Source organism: Ochotona curzoniae, unplaced genomic scaffold (genome assembly GCF_017591425.1).
Source record: "Ochotona curzoniae isolate NIBS_2020 unplaced genomic scaffold, NIBS_Ocur_1.0 contig_832, whole genome shotgun sequence".
Taxonomy (NCBI): domain Eukaryota; kingdom Metazoa; phylum Chordata; class Mammalia; order Lagomorpha; family Ochotonidae; genus Ochotona; species Ochotona curzoniae.
In genome coordinates, this window is record NW_024466580.1 from 58,941 (window position 1) to 72,874 (window position 13,934).

The 13,934-nt window shown below is 44.3% G+C and overlaps 1 protein-coding gene across 1 annotated transcript in view; it reads right to left on the reverse strand.

Annotated features, from left to right (window-relative positions):
* Nucleotides 1–12,099, reverse strand: part of LOC121164560 (beta-galactosidase-1-like protein 3) — a 49,712-nt gene extending 37,613 nt beyond the window's left edge. Inside the window, exons 1-6 of the mRNA XM_040992714.1 lie at nucleotides 12,077–12,099; nucleotides 11,339–11,473; nucleotides 10,943–11,155; nucleotides 3,214–3,282; nucleotides 2,526–2,621; nucleotides 817–925 (exon numbers count right to left, since the gene is read on the reverse strand). Of these exons, the coding sequence (XP_040848648.1) occupies nucleotides 817–925; nucleotides 2,526–2,621; nucleotides 3,214–3,282; nucleotides 10,943–11,155; nucleotides 11,339–11,473; nucleotides 12,077–12,099 (645 nt within the window). The remainder of the gene's footprint in view (nucleotides 1–816; nucleotides 926–2,525; nucleotides 2,622–3,213; nucleotides 3,283–10,942; nucleotides 11,156–11,338; nucleotides 11,474–12,076) is intronic.
* Nucleotides 12,100–13,934: the final 1,835 nt, after the last annotated feature.

Here is a 13,934-nt window from a genome sequence, read left to right on the forward strand (position 1 = left end):
AAATCCCATTGTCCATAACAAAGATGCTAACCACAGAGGGGCTGTGCTTTTTCAGGCAAGGGGATAGAGTGATGAAGGAATGAAAAGGAAATGAAAATGTTTTTAAATTCTCTATTATAAGTCACATTTGACTTCTCTTCCTTCTTCACCGCCCAAGCATGGTGGGCTTCCTGTCTCTATGCCCCTCGTTCCATTTCTTCCCATTTATTACTTCTCCTTTATTGATACTCAGCACCAACACATCTGCTTAGCTAATGGCCTGCTTAGCCTCCAGGTCTCCATGGAAAACATGCCATGGAATTCCTTACCAGCCCAAAACTTTGTTCCATGCCCTACCTACCAGTAGAAGCCCTAGTCTGATCCATTCAAACATTATGTCTTTAATGCAGTGTCCATTGACATAGGTCTATAACTTGACTCTGTTTACAAGCAATTTGCTCTACAATTTCCTAAGCAAGTTGGCTGTCTGCTCCAAACAGCTCTGTGCCTTTGGTTCAAATGAGAAGGGAGCCTTGATTTTTTTCCCAACCACTCTTTGCTGTCATGCAAGAATATTTGCAAAATTTGCATTCACTGTAAAACAGCAAAGCTGACATAATAGCAGAGACAGGTTAGATATACGCCAGCACATTAGTAAATTCCAAGCATCCACCAGGATCCAGGATAATCCCTGGTATAGTTCCATAAGCCCCAGTGAAATGGAGGTGAAAGGAGTCCTTACTGATGGTGCGGAGTCTGAAGGTCCAGAAACGTCAGGCAGAACAAAACATGTTCATTTCGTGGAGTGATGGGAAGATGGAAAACACAAAATCTTACCTGAAGAGGAATCATTCGTGGAACCAGATGATCAAAATACCTGTCAACTGCGTCAATAAAGCCTTTTTCAGTTGTCCTCAGTTGGGGCTTGGGATCTCGCAGTAGACGGCTGTGGGGAGGAAGGACAGGTTCAATGAAGAGATAGGAAGGTAGGATAAAGTATGGGGCCATTGAGCACAACTTCTATGCCCTCCTAAAAGCCGCTTTCATCAGCTTTCACCTCTACACATCCAGCTCCTACTTAGAGCCCTGATGTGCCAGGGAATCCTGCCAAGATCTGCTCCAGTTCTTGGACCACTCCCACTCTGGTGGGATTTACAAGCAAACATCAGCTGCATCCCCAAAGCACCTTACAACCTACAAGAGTTTTCAGATCCGAATGGCCAGTCTAAGGGACTGAGCCTGCCTGGTTTTATGAATTTTTTGTTTTCAATGAATTGACAACTCATCTCCACTCTTTTGAGTCCTTAAGAACAGTTTCCTGAACACAGCATCTGTTCCTTGTGGATAGGGTCACATTGCCCCTAAGACCTATGTGCAGGATGGGAGCTAAAAGTACACGGTCTCTTCCCCTGCTGGCCGCTGAGGTCCCCAGATGATCAGCAAAGGAAATGGTCAATTCTCTAAAATTCTACTTAAGGCCCAGGCTTTTCATTTTTTTTTAAGATTTATTTATTTATTGGAAAGTCAGATATACAGAGACGAGAGACAGAGAGGAAGATCTTCTGTCTGATGATTCACTCCCCAAGTAAGCGCAACCGCAAGGACTGCACCGATCCAAAGCCTGGAGCCAGGAACTTCTTCCGGGTCTCCTACACGGGTGCAGGGTCCCAAAGCTTTGGGCTGTCCTCCATTGCTTTCCCATGCCACAAGTAGGAAGCTGGATGGGGAGTGGAGCTGCCAGGATTAAAACCGGCGCCCATATGGGATCCCGGTGCATTCAAGGTGAGGACTTTAGCCACTAGGCCACACTGCAGGGCCCCAGGCTTATCATTTTCTTAAGCTGGAGTAGAGAATGAGTTGATCATGGGGGAAAAAAAAGGTCCTCCATATGAATATAAGAAAAGTGCTCATCTGGAAACACATTAGGACAGAAACCAGGAATCTTATCAGATGGCAGAGATAAGAGAATAGATTCTTGATTCTCTCCCAAAACTCACCTCTGTGTCAACAGCCAACATCTAAAATGAGTAAATTAGATGCAGGAAGTGAAAATGAAAGGAATTAGTCAAGTTTCATAGCTTCAGGAAGTAGCAAAAACATAAGAGAAAGACTAGTAAAATGAGACCTTCTTTGCAGGCCCAAACTTTGCATTTCCATTATTTATTTATTTATCTATCTATTTATTTATTTATTTATTAATACTGCCTGGGAAGAGAGAAAGGTCATAGCTCCTTCCTGTGGGAAGGGATAGGGACAGTACCCCTCCTACTCTTCTCAGTTCTCCTTAGTCCCTGACAAAGCCACAGGAGTAGGAACAAGACATTTCCACTACTGTTCTGTACAATAGGAGTGACTACGGAACCATCCCATGACCATAGCTCTCAGGTGGCAGAAAAAAAGGGAAAACAAGTAAATCCCAGGATCCAATGCCAGACACACACACTCAGGCAATGGAGTTGCTCTCATCACAACTAGGTTTAAATTTTACTTTTGACAAATTAATGTAGTTTACTAAACCACAGCTCTGGTGTCAGAACTCAGCTTACCTGGGCAAGCCTCCAAGGTCAACCTCAGCGCAGATGTAGGGGCCTGGACGCAGGATCACCCACAGCCCAATCTTCCCTGCTGTCATCACAAAGGCTCTGGAAAGATAAAACCCTTCAGCACTGGGCTTGAGTCCAGAGCAAAGGCTGGGTGGATGGGAGCATGAGTGCCCTGCATGTTACAGGAGAGGTCTGTCTCATTCCCACTTTCTCACCACCAGAGACAACAAAATGAAGGAAGTCTCGGCTATACCCCTAGCAGATCAGGGTGTCCCTACACCAAGTCACAAGAATTGTAAGCTATCTAGCTTACTCTGGAACTTATCTCTCCAACTGCCAGTCTTATGACCACCCATTAACCCTTCTGGGAGTCTGAAGGATGTCAGACAGTTAAAACAGAGTTACAACAGTGAATCCATCTGTCCCATCCTAAGTTGCTGAGTCTTACTGCAGTGGTAGGTCCCTCTCCCCAGGCTGTGGTGCAGACAGTAGCCTTCCATCTGCATATACAACCCAGGTGGGTCATATCTGTGGAGGAGAAACTCTTACATGGTGCTGAGGAGAGGCTTGAGCCCTATACCTCATAGATTTTCACAGGAGACATAGCAACCTGCCTCATTTTCCCTGTGTAGGCATCTCTCTGCCTCTTCCCTGCATCCCCAGACAAGCTCACAGCAGCAACATCACATACTCTAGGTCCAGATTCCCAGAAAAGTCAAATTTGCCGCCTTCTGGCTCGTGGAGATTCCAAGGAATGTACCTGAAAGACATAAGAGAGAAGCAGCATAAGATTCTTCGTTCTCTTCTCCAAACTGTTAAGTTGTTACAAGAATGTAGAAACCCACAAGCAGCTGAGGAGGAAGCACAAGGGACCACTTCCACTCAGAGACACCAGTTTGGACATATATTTGTGTACCTATTAATGTTCAGAACAGAATCAAGATGAGAGAAAAGTGTCTCTTGTTAGTATAACTTCCCCAAAACACATTGAATGAAGCAGGTGTCAAAGTCACCTATGTCTCTCTTCACCCAGATCTATATTGTGCAACTTTCCAGGGTCACTTCCTGCTGAAGAGAGAAGGAACTGAAGCTCAATGCCAGGCCCACTGTCACTGCACTTAGAGTCATAACCTGGCTTCCAGGCTCATCCTTGCAGAGCATTTGAACCCCACATTGCCAAGTTTTGTCCACTACCCCTCCATCAACCAGAAAGCAGAACAAGGCTTCTGCTGCTGCTGCAGAGAGGACAAAAGAAGGAATCTGGGACCTTATCTTGGAATCAAGAGCCTGGCCAACTGCTGCTCTGAGCCCCCACACTGGATCAAGCTCATAGACCTCCAAGCCCAGACCAATGCCTACAAAATGACCCTCCAGACTTGCCATGGGGTTAGACAGAGACTTGTGCTTGGTGGTACGGGCTCAGTTTTGCACATGCCACTACAAGCATCAAATTGGCCTGCCATGAATACCAGTGACTAATGGGACCCAGATGTGACTCAACACGGTAACAATCTGAGCAGCTAGAGGGATGCCTTCATTCCAACCACATATGGCACCATGCTTGACCATGGAAGCCTTCCAAGCTTGCTCTGTTTTACTCCTACCAGCAGGGCAAAATCTGAGGTAACTATGAGAGCTTGGAGCACTAGCCCAACAGCTATGTTTGCTCACTACATGAGCAAGAGGGAGTAACCTTAATTTCTGGAAGCAAACACTAAAAGCAGTCAATTAAAAGATCCACATCATTGTCAGGAGCCGTGTACTATAGCCACACTGAAGCCATTTTGAATATAGAACTATGGGCCAGTGGAAAATCCCTGGCTGGCTAGATGCTTGGGAAAGAAGTTATGAAACTAATCACATGCTTAGCTTCAATTGTTTCTAGCAACTGTTTTAGAATGTGATTTATGCTGTACCTGCCGACATCTTGTTGCTGATTACCTATGCTATTGTTGATATGTTGGTTACTATGGTTGATATGGTGGCTGCTCAAGAACAATCGGTCTGGAGACTATGGTTTTCTCCTTTCCTCCCTGAGCCTTAGTTACTGAAGAATATAAAAACCCTTAATTAAAATCAATAAACTGACAGCTTGATCAGACATCCTGTCTTGCTGTCCATTCTTCGTGTCTCTTGTCCCCCAATCTCTCCTAGGTGGTTGCGACCCCCGTTGATTGTCCTGCTGGACGAGACACATCATCATTCCAACCACAAGGAGTGGCCTGAATTCATTCTAACTTTCTTGGTGCCGCTGAAAAGCACCCAGTGGACACAGGTTGGAATCTACCTGTATTCTACCTCTCTGGACTCACAGCGTCCGGAGCAAACCAACTTGTATACCTTGTAGTCCCCCTGTAAGAGTCCTCTAGCCCTCATATTATGGCTATTGATATTAAAAGCACAGCACCCATTGAAATCTAACAGGATATAAGGACATATCCATCTGTGTCACACAGTACTACTACTAATGTAATCGGTGCCACACATGCCAGCATCACTCAGGCTTCCCAGTAGGACAAGGTAGCAGTCAAATTTCTTTCTTCAGCATCAATAATAAGGTCCAGGATATCACATTTGCCAGGGACTGACAACAAACTCTGTTTGGATCAATATACATACAATTTGGACCAAATATAGACCTGCAAGAAAATACTTATTCTTTTCAAAGCTATACTTCCATCCCTCCAAACTTCAACAGAGTAGACAATTGTGCATCTTAAAGACACAGTTGACAAGGATGAGAGTAAAAGAAATTATTCAGAAACTACATTCGCAGGTTCACTGAAAACCCAGCAGAAGCAACAAGACAAGTGCACTTCAGCTAAACCATAAACTATTTTTTCAATACGGTCTATGCTATCAGGCCTGGCCCAGTGGCCCAGTGGCTAAATCCTGGCCTTACATGTACAGGATCCTATACAGGCACCCATTCATGTTCTGGCTGCTCCACTTCCCATCCAGCTCACTGCATGTGGCCTGGGAAAGCAGTAGAGAATGACACAAAGCCTTGGTACCCTGCACTCATATGGAAGACTGAGAAGAAGCTCCTGGCTCCTGGCTACTGACTCCAGATCAGCTCAGATTCAACACTGCAGTTACTTGGGGAGTGAACCAGCAGACAGAAAACCTTTCTGTTTCCCCTTCTCTCTGTAGATCTGCCTCTCCAGTTGGAATGAATAAATCTTAAAAAAAAAAAAAACCTGTGTGTATTGACTACATGAAATTTGTCCCCCTTATGTAAGTAAAATATTTTAAATGAAAAGGAGTAAAACTAAAATCCCTACCTTTTATCGTAAATATGAGTAAACTCAAAATGGATTGAAATCTAAATCTAAGGTACTAAATTTTGAAATCTTTACAAGGCAGAGAACGTATTAAATTGGAATGCAAAGGGAGTCCATGATATGACTCCAAAAGCACAGGGAACAAAGGTGAAAACAGACACACAGAATTTCCTGGAATAAAAGTCCTTGTACAGGAAAAAAAAAGGAGAGCGAGAACAAGATAGAGGAATTACAGAGTGAGTGGAAAGCTTTTAGAACTATACATCTAACAAGGAGTTAATAACCAAACTATCTAAGGATATCAACCAAGTATTAAAGGAATAAATAATCCAATTTAAAACTGAATAGGGGTCAGGGTCGTGATATAATGGGTTAAGTCACCGCCTGCAGCACCAGCACTGAAAATGGGCCCCTACTGGAGTCCTGGCTACTCTACTTCTCCTCTAGCTGTCCACAGATGTACTTGGGAAAGCAGCAGCACATGACCCAAATGTTTAGGTCCTTGCCAGCTACAAGAGTGACCTGGATGAATTTCTAGGCTTGTGGCCTCAACCTGGTGTGGCCTTTGCCTTTGTGACCCTTTGGGGAGTGAAATAGCAACTGAAATATCTCTCTTTGTGTCTCCCTTCCTTGGAACCTGCCTTTCAAATAAATAAATACTTTTAAATGCACACTAAATAGGGATGTTTTTCAAAGGAAGATGCATAGCAGGTCAACAGGTTAACACAAACAATGTCAAGGAGATCAAAACAATGTCAAGGAGACATGACAACCAAAACAATGTCAAGGAGATCAAAAACGTACATAAAAAGTAGATATTCCATATAGACAAAATATGAACAAGCAATTTTAAAAATAATTAATAATGTCAGAAAATACATGAAAAGAACTCAATATCCTTTTCATATGAAAGGGGAGTGAGCCAGCACATGGAAGATTCTCTCTCTTTTTTCGGTAACTTTGATTTTCAGATGAATGAGTGAATTTTTTTTTAAGATTTTTTTTTTTTTTGGAAAGGCAGATGTACAGAGAGGAGGAGAGACAAAGAGGAAGATGTTCCATCTGATGGTTCACTCCCCAGGAGACCACAGTGGCTGGAACTAAGCCAATCCAAAGCCAGCAGTCAGGAAGCTCCTCCAGGTCTCCCACGCACGTGCAGGGTCCCAAAGCTTTGGGCAGTCCTCACCTGTTTCCAAGGCCACAAGCAGGGAGCTGGATGCAAAGTGGAGCTGCCGGGTTTAGAACCAGCGCCCATATGGGATCCCGGCTGGGAAGGGAGTGGTGGAGCAACAGAATGAGCCTGGATAACAGGTACAAATCCACAGATCCAAGGAACATCCTATTTCAGATCACAGTGGGAAGAGGATGGACTGCAATGAACTTTTATGGAGAAGTATAAGAGAGGAACTTAACGTCTCTAAATATAAAGAAATGGTAAACAGATGAAAAGGCTAATTACTATGACATGCTCACCACACACTGCATAAGTGTTTTGACTTACATTGTACCCCATAAAGATGTGCAAGTATTAAATGTTGGTTTTTTTTGGAATAGGAAGCTCTTATGGGAAGTAAGAAAATATGATTTCATCAACATCAGAGGCACAAAATATAATTTAAAAGTAAATGTAATAGCAATTCTCAATAAAACTCGTTTCTTAAGATTAAATTACTTGCTTTGTGCCTGAGTCAGCAGTCACAGTGCTGCCTTTCTCTTTCAAGCAGCTCCCTCAGTGCCTAGACAGGGCCTTCCAGGCATGTCCTCCTCTGCAGAAAGGAACTTGGTCAGCAGGGGAAAAGCAGAGCGCATTCAGAAAGAAGCAGCTCATTCTGGATTCCTGGGTCCTGAAGGACCACAGATCAGCAGAGTAAATAAGGGAGAATCATTGTGATGATTTCGTCCAAAAACTTTTATACAGAAAGGAATACCTACAACAGCTAATGTGGAATTCATCCAGGAACACAATATTGACTTAAACAGGCATTAACACAATTAACACAACTGCACCTGTGCACATTTATATTCCTCTTGGCATGTTGCTAATACTTCTCTGTTCTTTCTATTCAATGTGACAAGTTTGAGAGTTCCTGCTGTGAATAAATCCCATGGTTTGAACATGAAGCTTTTCCAATTGTAGGTGGCAAAAATCTTTAGAAACATATATCCTGTGTCATAAAATGTTCTTACAATGAAAGTGTAGCATTGCCAGCATGGTTTCAAGAAAATGTTTATTATATAAGGAAAAAGTGATTTTGGCATTCCACAGGTATAGTCCCAAGAAGACAACTTCACATCCCTTACTCTCCTGTCCCCCCAATTCTCCTCTCTCCACCCCCTCCCCAGTTTTGCTAAAATGTGATTTTAATACACTCTACAATTACAGGCTTAATTTGCCACAAATATTGATTTTGAGCAAGTACAAAGACCCCTGTTCCACAGTAGTAAAAATGAGGGCTAAACGGTCATGTCCCCAAGTAAATGTCTCATGGTGTGGACAGTAATCTTCAGACTCCACCTAAAGAGGCTGCATTCCCATGAGGAAGCTGTCCCAAGCCCCCTGGCTGTAAGCAAGTTTTCTGCTCTTGAAAGCTCTGGGCATTTGTCAGTGCGACCTGAGAAGAACATCTTGTCCTCTCTGGGACAGAGTTTTCTCATTGTAAAAAAAAAAAAAAATCTTTCTCAACAAGGGTTTGCAAAAAGCAAACCATAAATTAATATTTTCCAAGTCTCAGAGCATGCCTGGCTATGTGTAAGTAGTAGGTAAGTGATCACTGAACAACCGAAATTGTTTCTATTACTTTGCAGTGGTGAATACATCAGAAAGAGCATCTGAATTCTGGCAATGGCAAAACCCATCTACTGAAGGGAACTTCCCTGCCATCTTGTGCCATTATGGGCAACTATTGTCATGAAGGAAATCACACATCATGATACAGGTGTCTTTCCCAAGGCTTAGCAGCTTCAGCTTTCAATACATGTTTAATAATTCTAGTCTTGGAATCTTTTATTTCTGGGCTCAGCACAATATCCTAATGGCTAAAGTCCTTGCCTTGAACGTACCAGGATCCCATATGGATGCTGGTTCTAATCCCAGCAGCTCCACTTCCCAACCAGCTCCCAGCTTGTGGTCTGAGAAAACAGTTGAGGATGGCCCAAAGCCTTGGGATCCTGCACCTGCATGGGAGACCCAGAAAAGGCTCCTGGCTCCTGGCTTCAGATTGGCTCAGCTCCAGCCATTGTGGCCACTTGGGGAGTGAACCATTGGACAGAAGATCTTCTCTCTCTCTCCTCCTCTCTGTATAAATAAAAATAAATAAATCTTCTAAAAAAAGATTTTTCTGATGGCTAGTATGTTAGTAACAGAGCTTCACTACTCATAACTTCTTTTCGTTGTGTCTGGTATGTATCTGTCTCCTCATCCATGCACATGCAGCAGCCCATGTCCGTCCTAATTTCAGTCTCACATAGTTGGGCCACACTGTACAGATGTGGATTTTTGTTTCTAACTCCACACAGCTGGGCTGCATTGTGAAGCAGACATCCAGTACTCTCCTACGTGAGGCTCCTGAACCCCCAGCACCCCATTTCTTCTGCAAGTGGGAATTGCACTGCTCATGTCTCAGAACAGTTAGGAAAGCAACATGATGTGTGAATATACTTGCAACATGCCTGAGAACCAGCCTGCCCCTCCTTCACAGCTCATCAGCTCTGTCAACTATGGCAACTAACACATCGATCCCCATGACAGGCCCTGGTTCCCCCTTGTTTTGGCCACACACTCATATGTGCCAGGAACACACTAGTTTGAATGCCTGGCATGGTGACAGAAATTTACAGAAACCATAGAAAGTTTCCCTCCCCTTGTGCCACCATGATAACCCTTATGAAGCAACTGGTACAGTCAGGGACACTGGGGACATGATGTGATGGTAAGAAAGGCAGAGGCTGGGCAAATGGCCAAGCCTGCCAAACCCTTCATACATTCAGTTACCACAGATCTCACTCCCTATAGGCCCTGCTTCTCCACTGAAGCTAAATTGCCCTCTGCTTTTTAAAGTTCTCTTTCTGATACTGCTGTCAATAGTTTACATGGCCCTTTGAGCAAATAAAAACTGTTTCATCAAAATTTATTCATCTGTAACAGTGTGTTCATCTGTAGGCAAACCTAGAGAAGACAAGGAAATTTCACAAAACTCGAGGAAAGCAACGTTAAAGTAGGAGTTTGTTTTAGTGCAAAGAATGTTGAAACCCATGCACAAGGGAAAGGGACTCAAAAAGTTTATAGAAGATAACTATTCTGAAAACCTATACAGGGCTTTCTTGAAGCTTTTCTTTCAATGTAAAGTTAACTTTGGGGCCCAGCTCAATGACTTAGTGGGTGAACCCTCTCCTTGAACAAGCCGGGATCCCGTATGGGTGTCGGTTTGTGTCCTGGCTGCTCCACTTTCCATCCAGCTCCCTGCCTGTAGCCTGGAAAATCAGTGCAGGAAGGCACAAAGCCTTGGGACACTGCACCCTCATGGGAGACCCAAAAGAAGTTCCTGGCTCCTGGCTTTTGGCTTTGGATCACTTCAGCTCTGGAAAGTGAGCTAGTGGAAGGAAGATCTTTCTGTCTCTCCTTCTCTCTGTAAATCTGACTTTCCAACAAAAATAAGTAAATCCTTATTTTAAAATAGATGTTTAATTTGTTTTCCACACACTTGATGGAGAACCACACACTAGATGTCATTAAACTAAATGCACCTAAGGGAACTAAGAACTCATTTTACAGAGAAATTCCTAAGGAAATCACTTACACTGCAAAAGATCAGGCAATGCACATACTGGAAGAAAACTGTGCATGAATTCCAATCTTTTTTGCATCAAAACTATAGATCTTTTATTTTTTTCAGTTTTACACAATCCTATTGTATTACCCCTATTTATCTCTTATTCCCTCTCCCCAAAATCTTTAATCATAGAGGAAACATAAATGACAATTGAGTGCCTGAGCATGCCAGACACCAGCAGGAAGCCTAGGCAGAAGGAAGGTCCTCACTCTGGGTCCCAAGCAGAGTCAAGGCTCAGAGTCAGGTTGCAGCTCCAGGTGCTAGCTCCCCAAGGGTCCCGAGATGAGGGGGCTGGGGCTGTACTCACGTGGTGACAGTGTTGAAGCCACAGGCCTTCAGCTTCAGCAAGCGATCCCTCCAGTACTCTCTTGGAACCCGGAAGTAGTGGATGGAGCCACCAAAGATACAGAACTTGTGGCCATCCAGGGTGAAGTATGCATTACCCGTTCTTGGGTTTTCAAAGCCAAGGCCCACAGATCGGTTCTTCAGGTCCAGGGGGGTCAAATGAGACCAGTTATGTCTGCAGAGGGGATGAAGGGGGAGGTCAGAAAGGGACCAAAAATGGGAAAGAGCGGAGACTACTGAGCCCCCAGAGAAAGGTGGTTCTGCTGAACAGGACACGATTTGCACCTGCCTGTGCACATCATTTTCTCTAGGAAGAGACAGCATACTGCCTCTCGCCCTGCCCCACCTCCATGCAAACCTGGCAGGAGTGGCAGGTGATGATGTTGTTGTTTGGGACGGACGATTCCCTCTCAGTTTCGAGCGGGGAGCAAGTCCTGATGAGATAAGTGGCAGGAAAATGATGGCCAAGATTCTTCTCCAGGAGAACCACAGGCTGTCAAGAGATAGAGACATAGGAACAGGGAGCTTATCAGCCTCCTCCATAGAATTCCTATCCTGCTCTGCAGAGAAGGGAGTCATAAATTGACCCTTTGATGAAAAGTACTGTCTTAGGGGACATTAACAAAGGAGGCTGGGCTCCACCTACTCCATAAGGCATCCCATTCCCAGGATGTTCCCCAGTTTTCTTCCATCTGAACCTGAGCTTCAGTATATCCTAGAGCATGATGGAGCTGGACATCTGCAGAAGATCCGGATCTGACAGAGGAGGAGAGGCCCTGTGCATCCCCTCAGGGTCAGTAGGGCACATTGTCCTGAGGAGGAGCCTGGATTTCTTCCACCACGCACTGGAGGAACTCTCAGCACAGCGGGGCCCAAAGTCTACAGAAGAGCTGGCTCACAGACATGAGGAGCCAACTCCAGCAGGACTGAGGGCCCCCAGAATATGTCCAATGTCTCACACAATGAAGACGAATTCCCACCCGCAGAACCTGAGGATAGTTAGGAAGCACCCAGGAGAGCACACAGGGACCAAAAGGATCCAGGTGGGACAGGAGGCAGGGCAGCACCTGCCAGGGCCCCTGGAGGAGTCTGTTACCTGAAGATGGACCAACTGCTCATGGTGCTGAGACCAACGCAGCACGCAGCTCCAGCTCCTGTTCAGCAATCTCAAACTCAGCACCGGAATCCAGATTCCACAGGGCAGGCTCACCAGTGTACTCTGTAGAGAGAGAAACGCTTGAGCAAAAGCTGAGGGCACGTCTTTGAAACCAGCCAGCAGCAACGCCACAGCCTGTCAGCACCCTCCACTGTGCAGAGTCTGAGATCTGGGAACCTCCTGTGGCCCCAAGCGGGAGCTTTCCAGCTGCGGACCTACCCAGCACGGAGCTCCAGACTGTGTGCTCTCAGTCAGGATGGAGGTGCCCTTCAGCCCTGGGAACCTTGCGTTATCAGTTCCAGTCATGCACTGTGGAAGTGCATGGCCAGCAGGCAGGGAACACGTGGATGAGTGGGAGGAAAGGGGGAAGAGAACTCTGCCTTCTTGTACTTGACAGAGCAAGAAGTTCTGATATCTCTGGGTCCCATTATGTTCAGAAACAGAGCTTGTGATCAGAAAAGGATGAGTCTTTCTCAATGGACAGAAGTAAATGCTTCCTTAAAGCACCACAAAGCATAGACAAAGTGCAGGAGGATGCAGGCTGCCCTGAAGGGTTCCACATTTCCAAACTGAGTCATGACAGGAATGGGAATCGCCTTGAGAACAGTTTAAAAGTGGCTACAAAGCACAGTACGTGTCAGGACTGCTTTGGAATTCTTGAAGTATAAGGTAGCAGGGGCCAGGCAGAAGGAAAATTTAGCACAGCAAGACTGTGGATGCAGTACTGCATTGCTCTGTATCTTTCCAGATGTCAACGTGAGGGAAGGAGGCCATTAAACTATCTCAAAGAAAAACCAAGTGGCATTTTGCTTTTTGCAGATTGCTTGATGCAACATGGAGGCTAAATGGGAAACAAATCATTCTCATAGACCTGGTGACCCCAGAATGAAGGGAGTGGTATGATTTGTGATTGAAATAAGAAACAAGAGCAGCATATAGATTCAGGGAAGACTAGTGCAGTGAAAGTGGTAGCCCTTGAAAATTGTGTGGGCCAGAGACCACCCTGCTTCACACTACATAGCAGTATTGATTGAGATCGAGGAGACATGATGGGCCCAACTTCAGAAATACTGGATCTAAGATCTCTAGGCCCATGAAAGAAACCTTTTAATGTTTTCCCTTGAATGCCTTTACTTCTCCTCCACCATACAAAATAAGGAACATCAAAGCCCAGAATGTAATCCTCAGAGATTTTGTGTTGTCATTCCTCCTTCTTTCCCACTTTAATGTGTGTGTTTTCCTCTCTGAGCCATAAGCTCCCCAAAGAGTTTGTGGATGGTTTATATCATCTTCATTTGCAGTGTAAGCAATGTGTTATTGTGACCATTCTGATTTTCTCTATAAGTTGGCTTTATAGTCTCATCACAATCTTTTGTCAAATTTTTTTCAACTCTTCCAGGACTTCTGCCTTGCCATACAAAATTTAGATTAATTTCTGTCTCTGCCAGAATACTGGAATTTGACACCAGATTATTGAACGTAAGTTTTATTTTCCTTTGAAATATTTGAAATGACATTATATTTTTGTTAGTGTGTTTACTGTTGGTCTATAAATATGTAAAGAGTTTCTTGTTATGACTTAAACCCTGTGAACGTGGGAAACTCATTATTTTCAGGAGGTAGTAGATTTCTTGTTTTTTTTTTTCTACGTAGATAATCTTGTGGACTGAAAACATGGGAAATTTTATTTCTCATTGGGGGAGGCGGGGAAAGTAACTTATTTGCATTGTTTGCATTTTCCTGCTGTAGTTTTAGGACTCAACATAGGCATCACTCTTCTATTCCCTATTTACAGTTC